The sequence below is a fragment of the Schistocerca piceifrons genome, chromosome 7 (genome assembly GCF_021461385.2).
Source record: "Schistocerca piceifrons isolate TAMUIC-IGC-003096 chromosome 7, iqSchPice1.1, whole genome shotgun sequence".
NCBI classification, from domain to species: Eukaryota; Metazoa; Arthropoda; class Insecta; order Orthoptera; family Acrididae; genus Schistocerca; species Schistocerca piceifrons.
In genome coordinates, this window is record NC_060144.1 from 353115973 (window position 1) to 353130306 (window position 14334).

Genomic DNA, 14334 nt, shown 5'->3' on the forward strand with positions numbered 1-14334 from the left:
ACGCTCCCTCCAAATCATTTGCTAATGTGTCGGCTTTCCGGGTGCATGGCCGGCGTTTTATCACCATAGGTCAACGCACTATGAAACCTGAAGCAGCTCACCTGCAGAGTGGCCGTGGTCACAGCGCAGGCGATGTCGGCCACCGTGGCGTGGTCTCCAGCCACCCATCCAGTGGGCTCCAGGAACTTCTCCAGAATCCCCAGTGCATCGTATATGGCAGCTTTCTTGTCCGGTTCCACGTCAGATTTTCCCAGGAACATCAAAGGAAACTGCAAAACACGACATGATGACATTTGAATTAATCTCGTTAACTGCTAGACACATTAAGAAATACAGAATACTGCGCCTGGCAAAACAGGGGAGAAGTTAGTCTTTTCTTTGCCGTAACATCAAAAATCTACAAACAGGTTAATGTGAATGCATTTCTGACAACTGAACTACAGACTTGATAACTACGATGTCTAGTGCCACTTTTGCTCGGTGAATCATTTTGCAATAACGTGTCTTAAAACTTTCGTACATCAAACGACTAGTTATGTCATTCCACTTGAAGTTTTCTTCGTTATATAACAGTTTTATGTGTAAACGTGTTACTGAAACTGAGCGCTCCCCTTATGCTTACAGCATAACAGTCTGCTTTTACGCCCTTTGCAATTCCTCTACACGTGTAACTTTTCTGTGTATTTCTACTATGCCGAAGGTTCCCAACAATATATTTAACCCGGTTTATTTCATACTGTATTACTTTCTTCTTTTCGTGTTGCCGTAATTTCTACGTTGTAGTACAACGCACTCCTGTTCTCAAAAGTTACAGTTTCAGAATTTTCCTCCAAAATCTGGGGAAATTTTTGGCACTAGAGGATATCTTTAGTTGCAAAACAAAAACAAACAAACAAAAAAACTGTGTTAATTTTTGTGGGCACATTAGTTTACATCTTGCGTAAACTTCCTTCCTTAAGAACATAATTATTTTACGATAATTTTTTTATCTCAGCGTACCGTGCAGGTGAGATGTATTTTAATTCATGTTCCTGTTTTGACGCATGTCGTAACGTTATTATCTTGTAAATCTCTGGAAACGTTTTATTAGTCTGCACAAACCTAAAAATGTTAATGCAAATGTTTTGTATGAAATGTTTGTATTTGTAAGCTGCCATGCCCAGAGTTAACTGCCAAAGTCATTCGAAAGAGTCTATACCGAGACAACTAAAATACTTTCTTATCATGTCTGCCTATCATCTCGGAAGTGTGGAATTTTTTTAGAGAAATTTTAAATAGTTTAAAATGCAAGAACACCTACGCTGGTTAAATTATCGTCAAGTTATGGAGAAAGAATATTCATAAACATATAAAGTTTGCGTTGAAACTAACGCCAAGCTACACAAAAACATACACATATATTGGACCAAAGATATTTGACATAAACGATGAGGAATTTCGCCTTGGCAGTTATTTATTGTAAGGATAGAGTGATACAATATGTTTTCTCTTGCACTGAAGGTCGCTCTCTGCAATACTTAGAGGCTACGGTTGTGAATTTTCTGGAGCAATTTATTTGTGAGTGAGTGATATACATCTCTTCCTGCTTTATATTATCCCTGATACCGTTCGGAGTCGGGTAATGCTCTTTACACAACAATACCCGCAAACTTTACTTCATTTTGACGTTACGTGCAATATTGACGACCGCATGATCGGCTGTCGACATTGTGACAAGGAAGAATATGAATATTATTGCTCCTCCATTCAATCGCAGCAATTTAAGCTGTCCTCTTAGGTTCCTCCCTAACCGCACACTCGCAAGTCGCTACATATTCGTAAATAAAGAGACAGATATTTGTGAGAAGAGAAAATACAAATTTTATTGCAGCTCGTTTTAGCCGCAGCATTTAATGTTGTACTCTTTATTCCCTGCCTAATCACACCCTCGGAAAACGCCACACATCCGTAAATAAACAGCGAAATATTTGTGATAAGGAAGACTTTGTGCTCTGATGGCAAAGACTACCAAATCCACCGGTTAGTCCCTGAACCGTTAGGGGTAAAACTCAATGGGACCCGGGGCAAGTAAGGCTAGCAACCTGCTTCCCTGGTACTTTAAATATGATGCTGGGAACAATCAGAGCAAAATGCCTCGGACCTTTGGAGGTGACGGAGTCCCACCTCTAATTGACAAACCAGGGACTCCTTAGATACGATTCGGCAAACGAATGGTAACAAGATGGGGACCTATTAATATCAATGGGGGCTACTCTGGGAAGAAGGTAGAGCTGGCAGAGGCTGCAAGTAAGATGTGGTTGGACGTTTTAGCTGTTAGTGACATTCGGGTAAGGGGTGAGAAAGAAGAGGAAGTGGGAGAACACAAGGTCTACCTGTCAGGAGTCAAAGCAGGAATAGCACAATGGGATGTAGGGCTTTACATCAGGAAGGAAATGGAACCGAGCGTAGTTGCAATAAGGTATGTAAACGAACGACTGATGTGGATAGATTTGACAGTGTCTAGCAAGAAAATTAGGATTTTGTCAGTATATTCGCATTGTGAAGGGACAGATCAAGATAAGATGGATAGTTTTTATGACGCACTCAATGATGTAGTTGTTAGAGTAAAGGACAAGGGCAGTGTTCTGCTCATGGGTGATTTTAATGCCGGGATTGGAAGTCGAACAGAAGGGAACGAAAAGGTTATGGGTAAATTTGGAGAGGATATGGAGGCCAACAGGAACGGGAAACAACTCTTGGATTTCTGTGCCAGTATGGAATTAGTAATCACAAACTCCTTTTTTAAACATAAGAACATTCACTGCCTTGGGAAGGCAGGGGAACCAGATCTGTCATTGACTATATAATAACAGATCAGGAATTCAGGAAGGCTGTGAAGGACACACGTGTATTCAGGGGATTCTTTGAAGACACTGATCACTATTTAATCTGCAGTGAAATTGGTATTGTGAGGCCGAAAGTGCAGGAGGTCAGGTCCATATGTAGGAGGATAAGAGTGGAGAAACTTCAGGATAAGGAAATCAGGCACAAGTACATACAAGTACATATAAGTACATCACAGTGATATCAGAAAGGTGCCAGTTAGTTGAATGTAGTCAATTACAGTCATTGGAAAAGGAATGGACAAGGTACAGGGACACAGTACCAGATGTGGCTAAATAATGTCTTGGAACAGTAGTGTGTAAAGGTAGGATGAGGCAAACAGCTTGGTGGAATGACACAGTCAAGGCAGCTTGTAAAAGGAAAAAGAAGACGTATCAAAAATGGCCACATACTAGAACTCAGGTACACAGAGAGAGCTATGTTGAAGAAAGAAACAAAGCCAAACAGATAATTGCAGCATCCAAGAAGAAATCTTGGGAATACTTTGGAAACAGGTTGGAGACTTTGGGTCAAGCTGCTGGAAAACCAGTCTGGAGTGTAATTAGCAGTCTTCGAAAGGGAGGTAAGAAGGAAATGACAAGTATTTTGGACAGGTCAGGAAAACTGCTGGTGAATCCTGTTGATGCCTTGGGCAGATGGAGGGAATATTTTGAAGAGTTGCTCAATGTAGGTGAAAATACGATCAGTAATGTTTCAGATTTCGAAGTACAATGGGATAGGAATGATGATGGAAATGGGATCACATTTGAGGAAGTGGAGAAAATGGTCAGTAGATTGCAGTGCAATAAAGCGGCTGGGGTGGATGAAATTAAGTCGGAACTCATCAAATACAGTGGAATGTCAGGTCTTAAATGGCTACACAGGATAATTGAAATGGCGTGGGAGTCGGGACAGGTTCCATCAGACTGGACGAAAGCAGTAATCACATCAATCTTTTTAAACATGGAAACAGAAAAGATTGTATCAACTACAGAGGTATCTCTTTAATCAGCGTTGTGGGTAAAATCTTCTCAGGTATTGTTGAAAGGAAAGTGCAAGTATTAGTTGAGGACAAATTGGATGAAAATCAGTGTGGGTTTAGGCCTCTTAGAGGTTGTCAGGACCAGATCTTTAGCTTACGGCAAATAATGGAGAAGTGTTATGAGTTAGATCTAGAAAAGGCATATGACCGGGTTTCTAGGAGGAAGTTATTGTCTGTTCTACGAGATTATGGAATAGGAGGCAAACTTTTGCAAGCAATTAAATGTCTTTACATAGATAGTCAGGCAGCAGTTAGAGTTGACGGTAAATTGGATTCATGGTTCAGAGTAGTTTCAGGGGTAAGACAAGGCTGCAACTTGGCTCCACTGTTGTTCATATTATTTATGGATCATATGTTGAAAACAATAGACTGGCTGGGTGAGATTGAGATATGTGAACACAAAATATGCAGTCTCGCATACGTGATGGCAGATTCGATTGAAAGTTTGCAAAGTCATATTTCAGAGCTAGATCAGAAATGCAAGGACTGTGGTATGAAGATTAGCATCTCCAAAACGAAAGTAATGCCAGTGGGAAAGAGATATAAACGGATTGAGTGCCACATAGGAGGAACAAAGTTAGAACAGGTGGACGGTTTCAAGTACTTAGTATGCATATTCTCACAGGATGGCAACATAGTGAAAGAACTGGAAGCGAAGTGTAGCAAAGCTAATGCAGTGAGCGCTCAGCTACGATCTACTCTCTTCTGCAAGAAGGAAGTCAGTACCAAGACTAAGTTATCTGTGCACCGTTCAATCTTTCGACCAACTTTGTTGTATGGGAGCGAAAGCTGGGTGGATTCAGGTTACCTTATCAATAAGGTTGAGGTTACGGTTATGGAAGTAGCTAGGATGATTGCAGGTACTAATAGATGGGAACAATGGCAGGAGGGTGTCCACAATGAGGAAACCAAAGAAAACCTGGGAATGAACTCTATAGATGTAGCAGTCAGGGCGAACAGGCTTAGGTGGTGGGGTCATGTTACACGCATGGGAGAAGCAAGGTTACCCAAGAGACTCATGGGTTCAGCAGTAGAGTGTAGGAGGAGTCGGGGTAGACCAAGGAGAAGGCGCATGGATTCGGTTAAGAATGATTTCAAAGTAATAGGCTTAACATCAGAAGAGGCACCAATGTTAGCACTGAATAGGGGATCATGGAGGAATTTTATAAGTGGGACTATGCTCCAGACTGAACGATGAAAGGCATAATCAGTCTTAAATGATGATGATGAGGAGGAGGAGGAGGAGGAGGAGGAGGAAGATTATGAATGTTAATGTCCCTCGTTTCACTCGCAGCAGTTTAAACTGTCCTCTTAGGTTCCTGTCTCTCCACACACTCTAGAGGCGGCACATATTCGGAAATATACAGCCAAATATTTGTGGAAGGAAGAATATGAATTTCATAGTCGCTCGATTCAGTCGCAGCAATTTAATCTGTCCTCTTAGGTCCCTGCCTAATCGCTAAATATTTATTTCATCCGTTCTCAGATGAGGCTAAGTGTAAATAGTATCCAATATTGCAAAACATACATGTATTGGATTCAAAAGAAAGAAGCAGAGCATGTTAAGAACGCTAATACGAAAAAAAATGCATGCAACGGGATGCGAACCAACAATTTTCGATTCCAGCAACCACGGCATTATTAATCACCCTAACACTTAACCATGCGATGTTTAATTCCCGTCTTGGTTATCATATTCTGTCTTGAATGCTTGTATCGTTGATACGTTATAGAGCGAGATTTAATTATAGTTGTGATGTGTTTGTGATAAATTTTCAATGCTCCATTACGTTGAAGCGGCATATTGCAAATTATAAAAGAAGTGTGCTTCATTCTTAATTTGTAAATTATTGACGATATTAACTCACTCCTATGACAGCAATTATTCACGTAGTGCGTTCTCGCTTCCCGCGCCCGGGTTCCCGGGTTCGATTCCCGGCTGGGTCAGGGATTTTCTCTGCCTCGTGATGACTGGGTGTTGTGTGATGTCCTTAGGTTAGTTAGGTTTAAGTAGTTCTAAGTTCTAGGGGACTGATGGCCATAGATGTTAAGTCCCATAGTGCTCAGAGCCATTTGAACCATTCAGGTAATGAAGGGAGACGATAATTTAATAGTCATGGCTGACTGGAATTCGAGAGAAGGAAAAGGGAGAGAAGGAAACATAGTAGGTGTACATGGATTGGGGGGTAAGAAATGAAAGAGGAAGCCGTCTGGTAGAATTTTGTACAGAGCATAACTTAATCATAGCTAACACTTGGTTCAAGAATCATAAAAGAAGGCTGTATACATGGAAGAATCCTGGAGATGCTAGAAGGTATCAGATAGATTATATAATGGTAAGACAGAGATTTAGGAACCAGGTTTTAAATTGTAAGACATTTCCAGGGACAGATGTGGACTCTGACCACAATCTATTGGTTATGAACTGTAGATTAAAACTGAAGAAACTGCAAAAATGTGGGAATTTAAGGAGATGGGACTTGGATAAACTGACTAAACGAGAGGTTGTACAGAGTTTCAGGGAGAGCATAAGGGAACAATTGACAGGAATGGGGGAGAGAAATACAGTCGAAGAAGAATGGGTAGCTCTGAGGGGTGAAGTAGTGAAGGCAGCAGAGCATCAAGTAGGTAAAAAGACAAGGGCTAGTAGAAATCCTTGGGTAACATAAGAAATATTGAATTTAATTGATGAAAGGAGAAAATATAAAAATGCAGAAAATGAAGCAGGCAAAAAGGAAGAGAAACGTCTCAAAAATGAGATCGACAGGAAGTGCAAAATGGCTAAGCAGGGATGGCTAGAGGACAAATGTAAGGATGTAGAGGCTTATCTCGCTGGGGGTAAGATAGATACTGCCTACAGGAAAAATAAAGAGACCTTTGGAGATAAGAGAGCCACTCGTATGAATATCAAGAGCTCAGATGGAAACCCAGTTCTAAACAAAGAATGGAAAGCAGAAAGGTGTGAGTGTATAGAGTGTCTATATAAGGGCAATGTACTTGAGGACAATATTATGGAAATGGAATAGGATGTAGATGAAGATGAAATGGGAGATACGATACTGCGTGAAGGATCTGACGGAGCACTGAAAGACCTGAGTCGAAACAAGACCCCGGGAGTAGACAACATTCCATTAGAACTACTGACGGCCTTGGAAGAACCAGTCCTGACAAAACTCTACCATCTGGTGAGCAAGATGTATGAGACAGGTGAAATACCCTCTGACTTCAAGAGGACTATAATAATTCCAATCCCAAAGAAAGCAGGTGTTGACAGATGTGAAAATTACCGAACTATCAGTTTAGTAAGTCACAGCTGCAAAATACTAACGCGAATTCTTTACAGACGAATGGAAAAACTGGTAGAAGCCGACCTCGGGGAAGATCAGTTTGGATTCCGTAGAAATGTTGGAACACGTGAGGCAATATTGAGCTTACGACTTATCTTAGAAGAAAGATTAAGGAAAGGTAAACCTACGTTTCTAGCATTTGTAGACTTAGAGGAAGCTTTTGACAGTGTAGACTGGAATACTCTCTTTCAAATTCTGAAGGTGGCAGGGGTAAAATACAGGGAGCGAAAGGCTATTTACAATTTGTACAGAAAGCAGATGGCAGTTATAAGAGTCGAGGGACATGAAAGGGAAGCAGTGGTTGGGAAGGGAGTGAGACATGGTTGTAGCCTCTCCCCGATGTTATTCAATCTGTATATTGAGCAAGCAGTAAAGGAAACAAAAGAAAAATCCGGAGTAGGTATTAAAATCCATGGAGAAGAAATAAAAACTTTGAGGTTCGCCGATGACATTGTAATTCTGTCAGAGACAGCAAAGAACCTGGAAGAGCAGTTAAACGGGATGGACAGTGTATTGAAAGGAGTATGTAAGACGAACATCAACAAAAGCAAAACGAGCATAATGGAATGTAGTCGAATTAAGTCGAGTGATGCTGAGGGAATTAGATTAGGAAATAAGACACTTAAAGTAGTAAATGAGTATTGCTATTTGGGGAGCAAAATAACTGATGATAGTCGAAGTAGAGAGAATATAAAATGTAGACTGGCAATGGGAAGGAAAGCGTTTCTGAAGAAGAGAAATTTGTTAACATCGAGTATAGATTTAAGTGTCAGGAAGTCATTTCTGAAAGTATTTGTGTGGAGCGTAGCCATGTATGGAAGTGGAACATGGACGATAAATAGTTTGGACAAGAAGAGAGTAGAAGCTTTCGAAATGTGGTGCTACAGAAGAATGCTGAAGATTAGATGGGTAGATCACATAACTAATGAGGAGGTATTGAATAGAATTGGGGAGAAGCGGAGTTTGTGGCACAACTTGACAAGAAGAAGGAACCGGTTGGTAGGACATGTTCTGAGGCATCAAGGGATCACAAATTTATCATTGGAGGGCAGCGTGGAGGGTAAAAATCGTAGAGGGAGACCAAGAGATGAATACACTATGCAGATTCAGAAGGATGTAGATTGCAGTAAGTACTGGGAGATGAAGAAGCTTGCACAGGATAAATCATGACGTGACATTATATTATCGCAATAATTGTAACAAATCGTTCCAAGAATTACGTGTTTTTGTAAATCTCTGATACGTGCACATGAGATCTTGAGAGAGACGGGTATCGAATGCTAAGAAAAGTAGATAGCCGATCGTTTTGTGTCTGACATCAAAATGACGTCGCATTTGCGTAAATTGTTACGAATCAAGTGTTACCCCTCAGAAACTTTAATGTTGCTCATCATTCGTTACTTAGAATCGTGAGCGGCTGAAACATGGCGGTAAAAACAGAAGGGAGGTGTCATTACGTTACGGACTTTAAGCCGATGTCCGCCATCTTAACCAGCCCAAAACATAAGGTTCACTGCGCTAATACTTCCCCGTGACGTCACTCAGACGCGCCCGTGCCCAATTTCGACAGTGTTGGGTGCGTTGATTCTGTGGAGACGTAGTTGTTTCATCAAAAATGCCAGCTTGTATTGTTTACGGGTTTACTAATCGATCCGATCGTAATCTAAAGCTTTAAGGAATCACATTTCCTTCATAACTGGAGCTATTCAAGCAATATTTTCTTTTGTATACATGAATTATTGTTGAAATGTTTACTTTTTCTGTAGTGGTTTTATTTCTACCATCTGACTTCAGACTTGCCTTACTTTATTTTGTGTCCGCTCTTTTCTTTTCTGTGTTGTTTATTGCCTTGCAACTCGCAAATGCTCCGACATCCAAGCCACACTGTCTTAACGGTCTCGATCCGCACAACACACGGCTACGTAACCGCGCTGATTGTTGGTGCAGCATCTGATGCCCAAAATTCCTCTCGCCTATTATTATTCACATTATTATAGCTGTTCACATTTTCTTACCCTTCAAAAAGAGTGTGTCAGCTGTCATGTATGTGTGAGCTTTTGTGAATGTGTATGTGTGCTGTGCTTCCTTTCTGAAGAAGGCTTTGGCTGATTTATGTGAACACACTTCTCGTCGTGCTAGGCGTGTGAATAGCAATCTATCCGTTTTATACTATATTTATTCACTCGTGAAGTTTGTTGTAAAGAATCTACTGCACTTCAAGAGGAACGATGATGTACATAATTACAATACTAACAGAAAAATGATATTCATTGCGCCACATTAAGTTAGCCTGTAGCACGAGCAGGGGTTTACAATGCTGCAACCAAAAGTTTTGATTACTGACGCATTGATATAACGCCTGACACACAGCCACGCAAAATTTAAAACTAAACTGAAAACGTTTCTACTTGATAACATATATACACGGAAGAGTATCTGTTACTGTAATGTGTAAGTGGTGATTTATTTATTTATTTATTTACGTCCTGAATCTTTGTGGTACATATACCATACCTTAGATGTTGGACAAAATGACATTACATTAATATACTGTTACACTGATTGTATACATTACATTTCTAAATTGCTACATTTTTATATTGATATATTGTTACATTACATTTTTATATTGTTACAACCAAAATTAACTTATTTTTCAAGATACTGTGTTACTGAGTAAAAACAGTTTTCCAAGAGGTATGATGTTACAGGTTTTTTAAAGCTATGGATTTTGTTTATGGCCTTTAGATTACTTGGTAGCTTATTAAACAAATGTGAACCTGAGTGATATACACCTTTCTTGCACAGTGTGGTATAACAATGATGTCTGTGTATGTCACTATTTGCCCTTGTATGGTGTTCATGTACAGATAAGGAATCACATTTCCTTCATAACTGGAGCTATTTTGAATAAATACATTTCCATTTTTTAGCATGCTTTTATTTAGGAACATTACAACTTATAGTATATAGATACATGGTAGGGGTAGAATCCCCAGTTCTTTAAAGAATGGTTTGCATGATTTTCGGCTGTTGGCATTTTTCATTATCCTCACAATCTTTTTTTGTTTCCGGAATGTGGTTATGCTATGAGGAGAATTTCCCCAGAATATGATGCCATATCTCAATAGGGAGTGTATGCAAGCGTAATACACTGCTCTAACTGTTTCAGGACTTGTGTTGTTCCATATAATCCTCATCGCATAAGTCATTTTGGATAGTTTAGAATTTAATGAAGTGATGTGGGAATTCCATTTAAGATTATCTTGTAAGTAGATGCCAAGAAATTTTGTTTCAGTGACACTGTTAATTCTTTGGTTTTCCATTGACATGTTTGGTTTTATTGGGTTTTTATTTTGTTGTGTATGGCAGTGTAAGACGACTGTTTTTTGAGGGTTTATCAGTAATTTATTCCTCATAAACCACTCTGAGACATTTTCACTTGTGACTCTAGCATTTAAACTTAGAGCCATTTCATTTTCACCTTCAATAAATATGCTTGTGTCATCTGCAAATAGCACTGGTTCGGAGTGTTGAACGTGTAGGGGGAAGTCGTTTATGAAAATCAGGAAGAGAAAGGGACCTAAAATTGAGCCTTGTGGTACACCGTGGGTTAATGTGGAAGGTTTCCATTGATATGCTTGGAGTTCGTTTTTTCCCATGTGTTTTACCTCTGTTATCTGAGAGCGATTTTCTAGGTAGGATTTCAGCCACTCGTGGGGCAGGCCTCTTACACCATACCACTCTAACTTTCTTAGGAGAATTTCATGGTCTATTAGATCAAATGCTTTTGTTAAATCCAGGAAAATCCCCGAAACATTTTTGTGACTATCCACTGAATTTAAAATACGATTTATGAGGCTAAAAGTGGCTGTTTCAGTACTGCACTGAGGCCTGAAGCCATGCTGACATCCTGAAATCATGTTTTTTTGTTAAAGAAATCAGTTAGTTGTAGCAGAACTAGTTTTTCAATGATTTTTGAAAAACCTGATAGGAGTGACACAGGCCTATAGTTGACCACCTGCTGCCGATCGCCCTTTTTGTAAAGGGGTACAACTTTTGCAGTTTTTAACTGTTGTGAGAAAATACCACTTGATAGTGAAGAATTGCATATATCTAGCAGTGGTGCGAGTATCTGTTCAGCTGATACTTTTATAATATAGTCTGGCACATCGTCGACTCCGGCTGAATATATACTTTTTAATGACTTTATGCTGTTTAACAGTTCTTCCCTACTTATTGGTCAGAGGAACACGGATGTATTTGTTCCACTATTTCCAGAAATTTCCTGTAATATTTTGTTTGGTGTTTTTCCCATTTGTTCCTTCTCTAACTCACGAGCAATATTGGTGTAGTAAGAATTGAAGTGGTTAGCAATTAATTTTGGATCTGTGATCTTGCTGCCCACCTGTGACAATACAATATTTTTGTGTGTTTCCACCTTTCCAGTAAGTCTCTGTACCGTATTCCACATTGTCTTAGCTTTGTTTGATGATTCCATAATAAGTTTGTCATTTTCCCTTAATTTTGCTTCCCTTATTACATGACTCAGAGTTAACTTGTATTTTTTGAAGTAGTGAGCAAATTCAGGGCCGCTATTTGTTTTTGATAGTGCAAAAAGTTCTCTTTTTCTTCTAGATGATACTTTGATCCCTGATGTAATCCAAGTTTTGGGTTTGCTGGCGCCTTTACAAATTATTTTCTTTTTTGGAAATGCAATTTCGGAACAATGTCTGTAAATTTCCATGAAATTATCCAGCTTTTCATCTGTGTTGTAACTTGTAGATTTTATTTCACGAGTGGGTACTTAGCATATGTTTGAAGTGCTCAATATTTTGCATGCTGAATTCTCTCTTGTAGATAACACTTCCATTCCCAGACAAATCAACACTTCCGCATACGGCAAGTAGCTGTGCATTGTGGTCACTGTAGCGGGTATTACAGTTTTCTGAGGTGTGCATGTCAGTGTTTACAAAGATCGGATCAGTAAGTGTAGCACTAGTTTTTGTTATGTTTCTAGGGGAGTTTATTTTAGTGCACACATTATATTCTTGAATAATATTAAGGAATTTTTCTCTTTGGTGGCTGTGTGTTAAGAGGTCAATATTAAAATTGCCACACAGAACTATAGTTCTGCAAGTATTTTTAAGTTTCCCTAGTGCAAGGTCAAGTTTTTTAAAGAAAGTATTTACATTGCTGTTGGGTGATCTGTAAACACACATTATTATAGTTTTTCCTGATGTTATTTCAATAGATGAGGCTTCAAAGTGTTTTACGCTTCCTAAGTGATTTACACATTCTATTATCTTATAGTCTATGTTTTTACATAGACTGACATCTGCCCATCTTTAACTGAAGAACGTAAAAACTAATAAATAATCAGCATGGAGGCATACTTACAACAACAAAAAATTGATACCAATATAATTATAATGACTCATTCCATATCATTATGATTTATCATGAAAATGTTACATGGAACATGAAACTATCTAATTGACAATTGGTGTATCACTTACATACTTTGAAAACCTCAAAATGAAATTCAAAAGTACAATCAAGCAGATGATCAAAGTAGATGTACATTCAAATTGTGCTATGTTTGGTTTTTCCTGAAAAACTGACAATTACTGATGAGAAATATTCTGGGAAAAGAAGCAAATAAACTACTGTTGGAAAGAAAGGCCTACATCGTATACAAGTTAGGCTATCATTACTGAAAAGTTATTCTCATACATGTTAAAGCAAAATATCCATCTTAAGGGGTCTTAAGCGTTTGGTGTCTTTATATGACCCATCTGTCACAAAATGGAAACCACTGAAAATCAAAAATGTTTTATCTGTAACAGTTATCTACAACTTCGAGCTACTTGTCTTCATAAACGCCACTCTGACTTAGACATTTGTCGGTGCGTTGTACGAACTTTCGATTACCCTCACGATAGAATTCAGCCCCCAGTGCTGTCCGCCAATTCTCTACGCTGGTCTGCAGCTTGTTGACTGTGTCAAAATTTTGTCTTCATAGCTTAGATGAAAATCAGAGGGGACCAATTACGGGCTGTATTGCGGCGATGAAACACTTCCCATCGGAAACGCTGCAGGAGCATCTTCAGTGCCCCTGCAGAATGCGGCTGAAAATTGCCTTGAAGAAGGAAATGCATCATAGTTATGGTATGCGGGCAGCATAGCTTCAGGCGAAAATTCTCACTGGGCGCTCGTAGTTGGCGGGAGACACTGTAGTTGTAGGCATATTTACGCGCTCGCTGTGCACTCGGAACTGAAAAGAGTGACGTGATGCGATCGACGGGAGTACTAGCGAAACTGCCCAACACATCTATGGAAAACTTCATCGGATTTAAAAAAAAAAAAAAAAAAAAAAAAAAAAAAAATACGTGCAGCACGCAAAAGGCGTTTTTCTTTTGGACTACTGTAATTTGCTTTACTGTGTTTCCTAAAAAATGCACCGTAGTGGTACCCCGGGACTTATTTTCATCTTCTAAAAATCCAATGTGGTACAAGAACTGCTTGGAGGGACACGTTATGAGAGATTCACAGAAAACAGGTTGGAGGAAATCCCACGCGCCGACGCATTAAAGTAATCCAGGAAAGGGTTAAATTGGACAGGCTTGAGTGTGATGGCATGACCAATTATACAATACGTCACCTATACCGTTTTGTAATGACTCATGGCCAAACTGAGAAACTTTTAAGGAGGTTTTTCACCACGAGGGAATCTTGTAGGGTTCTAATTATCAGTGAGAGATTTCACTTGGATATGGGACACCATAATAAACTTGTGAGTTCTCTTCCTCCCCGAAATGAAGCCATTATCAAGGCTAGAGGTGGCGGTACAAGGTATTAGCATCATGATTATGAGGACGTCCGGCTTGCACGAACGTAAAGGTCACTTAAATGTTGCTCGCAATTTAAACTGAAAGAGTCTTATTAATAAAGATCCTAACTGCAACAACTACGTTCTTGTGACAAGAAACAGAAGCAGTACGGAGTGAACTACAAAACAGTAACAAAGCAGACAAAAACGGCTACTTTCCACAATACTGCAAGGTAATCAACAAACGACTT

The 14334-nt window shown here is 39.4% G+C and overlaps 1 protein-coding gene across 1 annotated transcript in view; it reads right to left on the bottom strand.

Moving 5' to 3' along the window:
• LOC124805036 (glutathione S-transferase D7-like) overlaps positions 1 to 14334 on the bottom strand; it is a 100938-nt gene that overhangs the window by 34867 nt on the left and 51737 nt on the right. The window contains exon 5 of the mRNA XM_047265456.1: positions 102 to 269. Within this exon, the coding sequence (XP_047121412.1) occupies positions 102 to 269 (168 nt within the window). The remainder of the gene's footprint in view (positions 1 to 101; positions 270 to 14334) is intronic.